At 38.8% G+C, this 13939-nt stretch overlaps 2 protein-coding genes across 2 annotated transcripts; both read right to left on the bottom strand.

Annotated features, from left to right (window-relative positions):
* Window positions 1-181: 181 nt before the first annotated feature.
* On the bottom strand, window positions 182-3836 carry dhrs13b.1 (dehydrogenase/reductase (SDR family) member 13b.1). Its single transcript, XM_055196557.2, has 5 exons — window positions 3400-3836; window positions 3157-3275; window positions 2928-3051; window positions 1979-2305; window positions 182-1846 (listed from the first exon to the last, which is right to left on the bottom strand). The coding sequence occupies exons 1-5, from the start codon at window positions 3521-3523 to the stop codon at window positions 1584-1586; spliced, it is 957 nt and encodes a 318-aa protein (XP_055052532.2). The 5' UTR covers window positions 3524-3836; the 3' UTR covers window positions 182-1583.
* A 672-nt stretch (window positions 3837-4508) lies between these two features.
* phf12b (PHD finger protein 12b) lies at window positions 4509-13911 on the bottom strand. Its single transcript, XM_055196552.2, has 15 exons — window positions 13190-13911; window positions 12545-12723; window positions 10865-10937; window positions 10087-10504; window positions 9889-10009; window positions 9650-9782; window positions 9307-9471; window positions 9063-9215; window positions 8333-8864; window positions 7369-7476; window positions 7092-7247; window positions 6397-6495; window positions 6230-6312; window positions 5998-6136; window positions 4509-5925 (listed from the first exon to the last, which is right to left on the bottom strand). Exons 1-15 carry the CDS (start codon window positions 13253-13255, stop codon window positions 5561-5563), a joined length of 2790 nt encoding a protein of 929 aa, XP_055052527.2. The 5' UTR covers window positions 13256-13911; the 3' UTR covers window positions 4509-5560.
* Window positions 13912-13939: the final 28 nt, after the last annotated feature.

Here is a 13939-nt window from a genome sequence, read left to right as displayed (position 1 = left end):
CTTTCACCTTAATCTGATCAGTACAAAACTGGGCTACTTTTCCTAAATTTGCCACCCAAGCACACCCAAAAAAGTTTTTGATTCAAAAAAGTAATTGATTCAAGGTTAGGTTGGTGAAATTAAAAAAACCCTCCTTGTCCTGTTGGGCTCACACAGGAAATGAATGGGCGAAACTATGATCTAGAGCCATTTTTGTTTTATTTGTTTGAAAACCATCAATAAATTCAACACAATGAATATCGTGCACATAAAAGAAGAACAACATCCTTAATGTGACCCACACACACATCCACAAACAAAGAACTGAATGAGCCTAACGAAGCATTTTTTCTTCATTTTTTTCACATAAACCCGGCCAGGTCCCCTTGTCTATCTCTTACTTTGTCTTTTCCTTATAGCATGGTCAGATTGGTCTGTAACCACATGCATCTTTGCACAATATAATTTTTAACATGATTAAATTTACAACTTAAGAGGTTACATTTGTAACATTATTGGTTTAAAGATTTTAGCCTATGCAAGCAGTGAAATACAAACACTGAAATTACATGTAATTGCCATCCGGTGTTACTGAAAAAGTAAGTGTTTTAATTAGAGGAAAGTTTTTTAATAAATAGAGTAATTAAGGAAAAAATATAAAAGATACATAATGTAAAGTTTTTTTTTATGTATTTCAAATATAGCGTTATGACGGTTATATTAAATAAAAACGAAACCAAAACCCACAAAGGTGCTATTAGCTATATACAGATTCACCTCTATTGTTCTTTAAACCGAAACACACCTTGCATTGTTTACCATTAATTACCCAGACTGCTTTTCACCAGTTTCAAAATAAACAAAATATTTTTACACTTCCTGTTAACAAAGATGTGTTTTACGGTTTCTGTTTGTGTAAAGCATCCGTTACTTACAGTGAGCCTGAAACCACCCCACCACGTTGTGGCTATAAATCATGAATTTATCAGTTTAGTGGATGTGACCGCTTGTTAACACAGTATTTAAGGGTCACGTTTAGTAATTTCATACTTCCAATGTCAGAAATGTAAAAACTGAATTGATCTCTCAGCTGTATTAAAATACATTATGTGACAGTAGTGTATAAAAGAAAGTGAAACAAATCTGAATTGCTGAGATAATGTTATAAACTATGCTAATTAATCATTGTCTAAACACTGCCTCACATTACCAGTTTCACTGCAACTGAGCCAAAGGTTGAAATGCTTTCAAAACAGAAATTACTATAATATAATTACACCACCAAATGTATATAAAAACAAAATCATATAAAATATCACCATTCTAAATGTTTCCAAATACATTTATTCCACATGAAGATCACAAATTCAATTCAGATGTAAAATTATGTGGACCATCTATATAAACTGATGTGCTTTAAAATAAGCTAAGCACTATGTAACTGTTCAGATCGATCATAGTTCTTTTCCATTACAAAAATTAGACAGAAAATGATATTTGCTAAATGTGATTGAACAAGAATTTTTAATCATGTTTAAGAACGAGACTTTGCATAGCTGTCATAATAGCTGTAGATCGGATGTTGTACTGTAACTGTTGTAACTTCATGACAAGCCACTTAAAGTCTCACTCACTTCCCATAACTTCTTGGCCACAGCATCATCCTGAGCTTTGTCCGTTCCCTTCTGCACGGCACAATTGGAGAAATACCTGCCGCTCAGGGATTCAATGCCCTCCTGCAGGGCACAGTGTAGTGTCGTCTGGGAACCGGCTTCCACATCCTTAAAAAACAGAGCTGCGATGGGCCTGTATACAAACCTCCTTAACGTTTTATTCATATAACGAGCCAAATCCGTGTCTACGGCACCTGGTGAAACACATGCAGTGGTTAGACAATGCAGAGTTTGTTCTAGTTATTTAGGTTTACATGTATATGCATTTTCATTGATTATAATGACAAATGCACCAAGTTATAGAATAGTGTTTTGAAAAGACAGACCTGGATGAAGGCTGTAACAGGTCACATTGCTTCCTTGTAGCTTCTTTGCAAGCTCATGTGTGAACAACACATTGCACAGTTTGCTGTGCGAATAGATCTTTATGGTATCAAGGTAACTCTCCCCCACCCCAAACTCCTTGTGTTTGTGAAGACAGTCAAAGTCCAGTTTACCAAAATTGTGCATATACGAAGCTACTGTGACAATGCGGCTTGGTGCACATTCTTTCAATCTATCCAGCAGTAAATTAGTCAGGAGGAAATGACCAATATGATTGACACCAAACATGAGACCAAGACCATCCTCTGTAGTTCCCTGCAAAGAGATTCCTGAAATATGAATTTGATAGGCGTTAATTATGTATCCAGCATTGATTTCTTATTAAATATCTCACAAAATAAGTACCATGGGACTTGAAAATATACTATGGTAGTGAATTATGAGCATATTAATATACCATACTTCTAAAGTACTTTAAACAATAATATGATAATATCAAGGTGCATGCCCAAAAATGTACATTTACACATTTGACAGATGCTTTTATCTAAAGTGTCTTGGAAAATAGAAAAGAAAAATGCAAAGTTGCAAAATGGTAAATGCATGGTAACACCATGGTAAAGGTATCCTAAATACCATTGTGAACCATCAGCTGTTTAACATTAAAACCTTTACAATTCCTTTATGTAGGGTGTTTTGGCTCTTATTCTAGTTTTTATGGTGTTTTGTTGGTTTACATTTGACAGATGACATCCCAAGAATATAGAGGCCAAAACACTACCAGCAGAGACCAATAAAAGCAATACAACCCCATTATAACCAAATACAGTAGATCAATGTTTCTAATTGTTGTAATTTCAGCAGGGTTTGTATGTTAGGAATAAACTGTGGAAAAACAACATGCTCAAGACATGACTTCAAATTTAGATGAGCTTTAAACAAACGTTTAACCTGCATTGTTGATGAGAATATCCAGTCTATCCTCTGTTTTAAGAAAAGCTTCTGCAAAGGAGCGCACGGATTTCAAACTGGCCAAATCCAGCTGCATGAACGCCACATTTTTACTTCCACTTTCCTGAAAGAAACAAAAACATGCGATGCGGTATTCAAACGACATACATATTGTTAATTATATACATATAGATATATTGTTATAAGAAATTTGGTTTAATAATCTTACTCGTTTAACAACTGTAGCAGCAACCTCTCCGCGCACTTGGTTTCGGCAGGCTAAAATGACTCTGGCTCCTCTCTTTGCTAGCTCCACTGCTGTCGCTTTACCTATACCCGTGTTACTGCCTGCACACAACAACAACAAGTAGTACTTTAATAAGGACATTAAATACATAATAATACTGCTGCAAGCTTATTAAATCTAAAAGTAGATTATGATTTAAATAGTTACATAATTAAATCCGCATACCTGTTACGATTACAGTTTTGCCATGGAGTTTTGTCTTGCTTTTACATTTTGCCCCAATTACAAATTGTCGAAATATTATCAGCACAGCAATGCAAATACCCGCGATCAACAAAAGCTCTGTCATGATTCACGTGGAACACACAGCAGAAGACACAAAAACACGGAAGTAACGATTCGCAATATCTACATAACTCGTTTACACTATGGCCGTTTCTCAATCGGAAGGCTGCATCCTCCTGAGGTTAAAAAAAATCCTCCTGACGTCGCATACGTCATTAAGCCTGGTTTACTTCTGTTAACCGAGCACCACATTCGCAGGTCATAAACAAATTACAAGAGTTTACGATTAACTAAGAATAAGAGTTAACTTTATAATTGTTAATATTTTGAAATATGACCGTCATGATGACGTATGCATCCTACAAATGGGACGCAGGCAGCCTTCCGTTTGACCCTTTTACTGTTTGTACACAACGATGACGTGGCAGCGTATGCGCGCGCATTTAGGCAACGGAAGTATGGCAAGAATCAGCAGTGAAGCAACACAGACAAAGTTACTTTAAAAAGTTGACTTTTTCCAACACAGCTACCAGATCATTGTAATACACTGGAGTGGATAGAAGACGTTATGGCCAAAAATAAAGTTGCCAGATATTATATTAGTGCAACAACCAGACATTTTGAAGCTGGGAAAGCGTTTTAATAAACTTTCTGAGTTGCTTACACGTTAGAACCAATGAGGAATAACACCACTTCTGTTGCCTAAATGCGCACGCAGGCTATTTGATCACGTGAGCTGTAAAAGGGTTTCAGATCCACGTATGACATTCAAGTACCGCGAGAGCGATTTAAAAGCTGCTTTTTCAAAAGACTCTCGCGGTACTTTGATGTCATAGTGTCATGTTGCTAAATACACCTATTTTTTCGAGTTTACAGGCTAGGCAAGGATCGTTCCTAGTGTATTTATTACAGAAGACTGTGAAGAATAATTTCAGATTAATTTAGCACCAGTTCACCAAAGAAATTAACCTTAAATGTTATAAATTAGTTACTTAAAAAAATAAAAATTGGCCGATATTTTTATTCGCACTCAAACTATAGGTGTACGATTTTCTTCTTACAGCCAAATACAGTCAGACTTTTATTAAATATTATTCCAGCTCTTTTTAGCTTTATAAAGTTTACATCTGAGTGCTTTAGGAACAGGCATTTTAATATACTTCAATTTTGAAAACATAAAAAGATAATCTTCACATATTAATACAAATTTTGAAGTGCGTTACTAGAAATACATAAAGCTGAATTTTAAATTAAAAATGTATAAAAGATGTGTCCACCTGTGAAGAATAACTTGTTGGACAAAACGTGTAAATTCATAAACTTATGTTAAACACAGATCTTATTTTTGCGATAATCCAAAAGTCGTTTAAAAAAAAACACAAAAGGGGCTTTTTGCAAAGAACCGCTAACTTCCGGGTTAGCCTACAAATTTACGTCATCCCTGCGGTTAATTATGGAATGATACAAAATGACGGGAACATGAATTCACGTTTTTGCATACAAACACCATAAAATACTCTTCTTTAAAAATCTTTATATATTTACAATGTAATGACACACGTCAGAGGTCATCTTACTGACTCGATATAACTTCAGTCTCATATACACAAGAGACTAAATTTAGAGTTGGACAATTAGATTTATACACAAATGAACTTCACAACTAAGGTCGCAGAGGCTCTAAAACTATAAACGAACGGTTACAGATGAAAACGAGAACGTCAAAGATCCTGCTAGTAAATCCTACAAAGGTCTTTTGCACATGTATGCATCTCTGCATATAGTTGCCTAAGGTGCAAAAACTGCAGAAAAAAGAACAATACATTCTTATAACAAAATAAAATATTCTGAGTAAATACACTGTTCAAAGTACATAAAAACTTGTACGAACACAAAAGTATACAGGGTGTGTTGTTGTCGGGGGAAATCTTTAAACATCTGATCCTCAGCAAAAGGTTTTGCATACAAAAAAAAATGGTAGAAATGTAAATGTGCAAACACTGTTCGTAAATCCCAGACCTCAAAATACCTCAGTATCAATTTAAAGTTCTTTTCCCTCTAGTCCAACTGTTTATTGTCCATTAGTTTTTAGGATAAAGGGTTATGATACAGACTTGGACTGTACCACTGGGATTTGGTGAAGTTTAATTGTCTGTATTTCAACCACTTCAGTCTCTTCTTGGATAGCGGTGGAGGGCGTCTCTTCCTTCTTAGGCTGGTTGTTAGAAAACTCTGTGATGCTGAACAGAAACTGCATGCAGCCCACTTTGATGCAGCTGCTATGGTGGAGTAACGCAGTGCCCTCCCATCCCGCGCCGCTGCCCCCTATCAGACTGGAGCTGCTGGCTTTGCAGCTGCAGGGTGACTTCGGTCCTCCTTGAGCCTGACTGCTCATCATAGCACCAGCAGGCATCAGCACCGTTTCAGCACACACCTCCCCCAGCGGTTTCTTTGACCTATTACCTTCTGCAGATTTTAAGTGCATTAAGACAAAGGTACTATAGCATTACAAAAGCAATATTTAGTGGTGATACTTACTAATGCTGTTTTGTACTTTGGACGCAAGTGCACCGGGTGAAGAAATGTTTGGTTTGTCAGAGAAGTCGCACGAGTACAGCACATTATCTACCGTCGTCCCGTGCTCGCTGTAGTTTAAAAGCTCATAATGCTTGGTGTTCTGCAAAATTATGTTGAAAAACACATCAAGTAATGCATAATTATTCTGCATTATTACACAAAATGCTTTTATTTATTATTGGATTCAACTCACTTCATCATAAAAGATGCAGGCATGTTTCCCAGAAACATAATTACAATGACCATATTTTGTAAGGCACACATCCATATCAGCACCTGAATGACAAGACCCATTATGTTTCAAAGTATTGAAGTATTTAAAACAATACAATCTCTCTTCATCACTGTGCCAAACCGTACCTGTTCCTATGTACAGAGTCCTATAGCACATACTGACACCCGATCCCTTTCCTGTTAAAGGACACAGTACTGCCCGAGCTTGCACGTCCTTTTTCTGAACTGAAAGAGCAAAAATGTATTGCATTATAAGCAAAGAAGGCATTAGCACTGTTGGAAACGAGCAGGGTCAGTATGATAGGAATTTAAAGGGTCCATGGCATGAAAATCTGACTTTTCTATGTTTAAGTGCTATAATTGGGTCCCCAGTGCTTCTATCAACCTAAAAAATGTGAAAAAGATCAACCCAGTAACTTAGTTTTGGTAAACCATTCTCTACAAGCACATTAAAAAATAGGTTGTTGAAATTTGGCTCTCCTTATGATGTCATAAGAAGCTCTTATTATAATAATACCACCCCTTAATCTGCACTATCCAACCACAGCACTGCCATTTAGTGCAGAGATAAGCACAACTGAGTTTTAATTGCAACAAACCACCATTATTGTGATCAGTGTTTGAATTTCATCAGCTCATTTGCATTTTAAAGGACACACCCAAAACGGCACATTTTTGCACAGACCTACAAAGTGGCAATTTTAACATGCTATAATAAATTATTTATATGGTATTTTGAGCTAAGACTTCACATATCTGGGGACACCAAAGATTTATTTGACATCTTTAAAAAGTCTTGTGCCATGGTGCTGTGCTCTGAATGTCAGGCTGAAGGGATGGTTTGGGTAGATCGGCCGTGACGGGAGAATTCCCACATTTACTGGAGGGTGAAAGCGTTTTGGGAGAAAGCAGCTGTTGGATTCTCTGCCAGGCCAGGAGTCTGATCAACTCCTCATCCAGCTTATTCAACTCCACTTCTAAAAAAAAAAAAAAACATGAGCGAATGGTGATCACACATACCTGAATGTTTTTATTTTATAGCTTGAAGAGCAATTAGCAAACATTTTGGGGGTACAGGTTTCAGGTACATTAACGTACCTCCATCACCTTGAACTGCATTCTTGATGTAGCTATATAAACTACCTATAGAAGAGGGGAGCGCAGAGCCATTTCCAGCAGACATTACATCAGGGTTCATTTTGCTCTCTAAAATAGAAAGACATAAGTAGGCTTAGATTAAGTAACATGGTACCTTAAAGGGACACTCCACTTTTTTGAAAATATGCTAATTTTCCAGCTCCCCTAGAGAGAAACATTTGATTTTTACCATTTTGATCTCCGGGTCTGGCGGTACCACTTTTAACATAGCTTAGCATAATCCATTGAATCAGACTAGACCATTATCATTGCGCCAAAAAATAACCAAAGAGTTTCGATATTTTTCATATTTAAAACTTGACTCTTCTGTAGATACATCGTGTATTGAGACCGACAGAAAATTTAAAGTTGCGATTTTCAGATATGGCTAAACTCTCATTCCTGTGTAATAATCAAGGACTTTGCTGCCGTAACATGGCTGCAGGAGGCGCAATTATATTATGCAGTGCCTGAAAATAGTACCCTTAGTAACTTTCAATGGCAGGGGACTATTTTTGGGCACCGCATAATATCCTCCTGCAGCCATGTTACGGCAGCAAAGTCCTTGATTATTACGCCAGAATGAGAGTATAGTCCTAGTCTTATCTGCCTAGAAAATCGCAGCTTTTGATTTTCTGTCGGTCTAAGTACATGATGTAATTACAGAAGAGTCACGTTTTAAATAGGAAAAATATTGGTCATTTTAGGGCGTGATGCTAATGGACTAATCAGATTCAATGGATGGTGCTAAGCTATGCTAAAAGTGCTAGTGCCAGACCCGGAGATCAGCTGAGTGGATTCCAAAACGGTAAAAATCACATGTTTATCTCTAGGGTAGCTGAAAAATGACCATATTTTCAGAAAAAAATGGAGTATCCCTTTAAATTCAGATTTATGCATAAAATGTTTATGTAGGGGTGTTTACCTTTAGTTTGAGCTGTCAAGCTGCTGTTCAGCCCAGCGCGATTCCCTACAGCTGAGCCAAGGCTAGCAGATGAAGCATCTCTCTGCATACAGGAGCTGATGGGACTACTGCTCTCAGTCTTTATGTCTACATGATTGGACAGGGCTGGTACTGAGACTGGTGGAATTTGTAGTCCGGAGGGACCCCTGGGCGTCGCAAAGGTTTGATCCTCACCCACCACTGGCCCGTTCACTCCATGATTTTTTTCCACCGTACTGCCAACGTCACCCTGACAAGGGCTTTCTTTACAGTCTTCAGGCTGTTTAGAGGGCAGCACAGGGGCCCCCTGGGGGCCAACCGGTGCATCGCTGGAATGAAGGCAGCCAGCAGGTAGTGCAGTATGAGAGCTGAGCTCCTGCGTCTCCAAACACTCTTGTGTCTTTATGTCCACTATATCCGTTCGCTCCGAGTCCCGGTGGGATGATGACGACATCTGCTTAGCAGATAAATGTTTCATAATACTGCACTGAAGTGCAATGACGTGACGAAGCCACTGTGGATAAAAAATAAACGATGAAGAAACCTCTTGGAATCATATTTATATTAAAGCATATATGTGACCCTGTCTGTGAAATCCATCTTATAATCTAATTATGAGATTAAACACATCAAAATTTAATTTCACACTTATTACTCAGTCAATATTTAATATATCAAGATTATTTTTTTACATAATGTTCGGATGGTTTACCTCCTCTTGTTCCTCTTCGCTAGTTAGATGCTGGGTGGATGAACAATAGTCTTGCACCGTGAAGCCATTCGAGAGCAGCTCTCCATTTCGAAGGCCCAGTTGATTCATCAAAACAGGGGGGTTTTGGTAGTGACATTTAATGGCAACGGGGACCTATGAAGACATCCGCGACAGACCTGTTATTCACAGCTGTTGTATTTGCAAAAGCATGTCTTTGAAAAAGAGATTATGATGTTTTTCTGACCTTCAATGTCTTCTTTTTGATGTGGCGAGCACCTCTGCGATTAGGGTGATTTTGGCGATGAACCCACCGCAGGAAGTCCACTTTTACAGCATGCTGGGATAGTCGGTCTTGAAACTGATCAAAGAGCTGGCAACGCGTACTGAGTGTCATATTCTTTTGGTTTAGCTGAAATGACAAGAAATGTATATATTGCATAATATAACCATTAAGTTTTGATCTATGTAGAGTAATATTACTTATGCGACACAACTATCATGTTTCACATCATCACACTCATACAGCAGAAGTTGCGATTATACAGTTTCTGCAACATCATCTAATGTCGACAGACAAAGAGCCTCACCACCATATGCTCGACGTGGTTGGGACACATCCATCTCCCAGCAGGCATGGCAGTGAGAGGAGGATCCAGGCAGTCCATGTGGAAGAGGAGCATGCAGTAATCACACTGGATCAGAGGAGCTACCCGGCAGCTCCTGAGGAGAAAGAAAAAAGACAAACCTGATGTGCAACCATAAACACCAACAGACCAAACTGGGATACATAAGAGTCACTGTACAAATTTATCTGTGCGACTATTACCTTCCACAGGTGAAGCAGACTTTCACCGGCAGAGGGACCAGCCCACTGGGATCCAGTTCATGTTGCGGCCTCTTGACATTTTTGCCGAACGCCTCCTCCTTCCTCCTGCGCTTACTGCTGCCTGTAGACACATGCACAAATAATGGAACCGACATATTTTTCACCCCTCAATTGTGCAATGCGTGCGCGAGGTCTCACCAGGCAGTGAAGTGGTGCAGGTGAGCTCGGTGGGCAACTGGAACTGTGTGGGATTTCTCTCCATGGCTGCGGCGATCAGGAGCTGGAAAGGTTTCTTCAGGTGAGGCGTGGCGCTCTCGGGCTCAGAGCCCTGCACCTCCTCGTCGACGTCCATCAGGTCATCGTCCACATCGTTGTGTTCCGACGGCGTGGGTGTCTCAGTGGAGGCGTTGGAGGTGGGCGTTCCCGGGCGGCTGCTCGCACGGCGCTCGAGAAGGCGGACCTGCGCAACGGCCAGCCTCAGACCGCCTGATGCGGCCGAAGGAAGGCCATCAAGACGCAGCGTGCCAAGCTCGAGCTCCGCTGCAGGGGAGGACGAGCGTTTGGATAGCTGCCGCTCTAACGTCCCATTCACCTGCTCCGACTTCTGCTCACGCTTCTGGAAAGCAGAATAACAACAAACTCTAACTAAACTAAAACATGTACAATGAAATGTTTCTTTTGTATAAAGTTTTAAACACAGTAAACATATCAATAAAAATAATTGTCATTAAATCAGTGGTTTTCAAACTTAAAAAAAAAAATTATAATTAATGTCATGAAACAAAATCTCAAACTTAGAATTTGGATTAAACCAAAAATATGAATTATACAACGTAGTGCTGTTGGTTAGTAGCCTTGTTTTCTGAGGTTTAATTACACATAATTTAATGAAAATTTATTGTTTTTAATGTCATAAAACTCACGCCACCCAGTTTATTAAATCAAGTTAATAAAAAAGTAAATATTCAAGACTGACCTTCTTGCGGACACTGCAGCGATGACACATCCAGTCACCAGGGGGCAGCATTTCTCTGCTCAATGGTGGATTACTGTAAAGCGACATATATTTCAAGTTTTTAACAAATCTTTCTGTTTTTAAAGCACAATATCTCTTTTACACATTTTATTTTACATGCCTGCACTGATACAAAAACCCAGAAGCTAAATTTTGTCATGAAAAATACAGTGAAACCAACACTATATATATATTCAGTGTGATACGAAATCCACAATTTTACAACAGGCTCAACCACACGTGTTATATTAAAATATAAAGGCGGTCTACATGATGCAAAAGTCACGGAGTACTCAGAAAATTAGGACATTTCCTTAAAAGGTGCCGAAGAACGCATTGAAATAATATGTTAAAGTGCATGCTGATATTTTTACATAGCAGGTATGTGGCTTTTAAGGTTGAAAATATTATCCAGAAACGTTTTTACATGTCCATTTACAACCCTAGGATTTGCCCTTAGAATAAATTGGTGTAACTTTGACTTATTGGAAGGGTCATGAATAATAATGTTAAATTAATAATGCTAATTTAATGTTGGGGGTGTACATCACGACTGTTACGTCACAGTTGGTGTTATGTTGAGATTGGCCGTTTTTCAGTGGTCTTTTTGCATGCATGAGATTTACATAAGAATGAAGAAACAATTGTGTTTGAGGCTCACCATTAGGGATGCATATCAATTAATCGCGATTAATCTATAGCAGAATAAAAGTTTTTGTTTACATCATTTATGTGTGTGTACTGTGTATAATAACTTTGTATAGTTAAATGCACACACATGCATGTATATATTTAAGCAATGTTTACATGTGTATATACATTTGTATATTTATGTATAATTTATATTATATATAAATATAAATACTTAATATATAAATATATTTTTTTCTTAAAATTATACATGCATGTGTGCATATTTATATATACATAATTATTATACACAGTTCACACACATATATGATGTAAACAAAAACTTTTATTCTGCTATAGATTAATCGCGATTAATTGATATGCATTCCTACTCACCATATGTCATTATCATACAGAACTCATTATTATATATTTATTCCTATGCAATAGTTTGTATATTTGCATAGCTCATCAGTTTTAGAGAGAAAGACATTCATTCAGTGTTAAGGGGAAATAATGGTACAGAAGAACAGCAGTAAGCTGTAATGCCAAATGCATTACAGGAATCATTTACATTCCTTTAATGCAACCAGCAGACACTTTTATCCAAAGTGACTTGCAATGGAGTCAATTGAGCTAAAGGAAACAAACATTAAACAGACATGAAACAATATTGTGCATGGACTACACATAAAACAAACCAAGACATTCAAACGAAAAGCTGTGGTTTCACCTAAATACAGCTGTAAGAATGAGGTGGGTGGTAAGCAGAAAATAAACCGTGGGCTCATGGAGAAGATTAACATTTGCTTAAATTTGTTAGTGAATATGTTGCACAACAATGTTGTATAAAAAAATGGAGCGAATGACTTTTTAAAGTCCGTATCAATGCTGGTAGAAGTTGCGTGAGGAAGTGGTGATGCTCGCGTGCGTAAAAACAACACGCCACGTTTGCAGTCGTGCGATCCAATATGCAGAACATACAGGACAAGAAAAGCACAATAAACATACCAGCACTGCAGATGAAAAGCTGCCGGACAGTGATCGCAGCAGAGGAGATCTCCTCCCTCACGACAGCTATCGCAGGTGTCGTGGTTTGTGGCTCGACCTCCTCTTCGTGTCTCCCTTTCCGGTTTCCGTCGCTTCTCTCCATCCTCGGAGCGCGGAGGAGCAAGAAGCTGTTGAATTTGCTGCAACATGTTGAAAAACATTGGTCAGGCTTTTTAATATGTATATAGTTACATGTTAGTAAAAAAACTGACTATAATGTCACAGGCGTGTGGACAACTTCATATGCGATTGCTTGTGTTAGAAGGTCATTAAACGTTATTGCATGTCAGACATGCATTGAATCTAATCTTGTGAGAACTGTTCAGCTCATCTCACTACAATATTATTGATATATTTGTCGTTTACACCCTCCAGCCCAGTAGCACTCAGAAACAGGCCCACTTGAGTTGGCGCTGATTCCAGAACTGTGAAAACTCACCACAGCCAGCAAATGATTTACACTATGCAACTTAACGTACATCCATTCTGAAACATTTAACAGTTAAGTTACACCATCCCCATTTAAACATTTATCTCATGTATATACAATTACGTGACGTTTAAAGCATTGAATATGTGGCACAGCTGAAGGGCAGACAGGCTTACCTCCATTAGGCCCCCAGACGTGTCCAAATCGTACAGAATCTTCGGGGTCTCCATTTTGTCCCACATTCACACTGCTAACGTGCAGCATCAACACGCACGAACCGTCAACACTGCTCGAATCTGTCCGATCCGATCGCCTCTACCTGCTGCCTTTATGTCGCGTTAAAGAATTTAAACGACACCGGTCAGCAATCTAAGAAATGCAGTGGCTGCTCGATCTTCAGCTAGCTAGCAGCAATCAGTATCAACAAACAAAAGCACACAGGTCACCAGAGATTTGATTTAAACCAGGATATCGCCCAAAGCTCTGGTTTAAGTGCAAATATCGTTCCGGTTTTGAATTCACGTTGCTGTGTAGTGCAAAATTAAAGCTTTCCTGTTGAATGCAAAGGCCTTAGCCCGCTAGCCTAGTAGCATCCTCTGCTTGGGCAGCAGCCGCCTGCAAAGATGCGTGCAAAAATCCACAGCTCTCTGTCCCCATCGCATAGCGACAAATAAAGCGCTTTCCGTCTCAAAACGTCTACCGGGTTGTTCTGCAGCTGTTAGTTCCTCATGTGCAAAAACACTCGTGGATTGTGTTCAAATGACAGCAGTAAAGAGCAAAGGTGTTGTTTTGAAGAGCCATTGCTAGTAGCTATGCTAACTGCCTGGCGTTACCCTCCTCTCTGGCTCGACTCAAGCGGGATGGAATGAAGTCTGCGCATGCGCATTGAGGTAAAGCGGGAGACTGTTCCCTCTAGCGTTAGTCTG

This window comes from Misgurnus anguillicaudatus, chromosome 24, assembly GCF_027580225.2.
Source record: "Misgurnus anguillicaudatus chromosome 24, ASM2758022v2, whole genome shotgun sequence".
NCBI classification, from domain to species: Eukaryota; Metazoa; Chordata; class Actinopteri; order Cypriniformes; family Cobitidae; genus Misgurnus; species Misgurnus anguillicaudatus.
The sequence above is the reverse complement of the archived record's forward strand: the minus strand, read 5'-3'. Positions and strand labels throughout refer to the sequence as shown.

Bases quoted from the DNA above. Each gene is read 5' to 3' on its own strand.
- phf12b (XM_055196552.2), bottom strand. From the start codon at position 13,255: ATGTGGGACAAAATGGAGACCCCGAAGATTCTGTACGATTTGGACACG. The intron at 9,472-9,649 runs GTGAGGCTCTTT...TTGTCATTTCAG, and splicing joins ACCACGTCGAGCATATGGTG to CTAAACCAAAAGAATATGAC. The intron at 9,216-9,306 runs GTCAGAAAAACA...ATGTCTTCATAG, and splicing joins TCAAAAAGAAGACATTGAAG to GTCCCCGTTGCCATTAAATG.
- dhrs13b.1 (XM_055196557.2), bottom strand. From the start codon at position 3,523: ATGACAGAGCTTTTGTTGATCGCGGGTATTTGCATTGCTGTGCTGATA. The intron at 3,052-3,156 runs GTAAGATTATTA...TGTTTCTTTCAG, and splicing joins CTGCTACAGTTGTTAAACGA to GAAAGTGGAAGTAAAAATGT. The intron at 2,306-2,927 runs GTTAAACGTTTG...TTCATATTTCAG, and splicing joins TATTCTCATCAACAATGCAG to GAATCTCTTTGCAGGGAACT.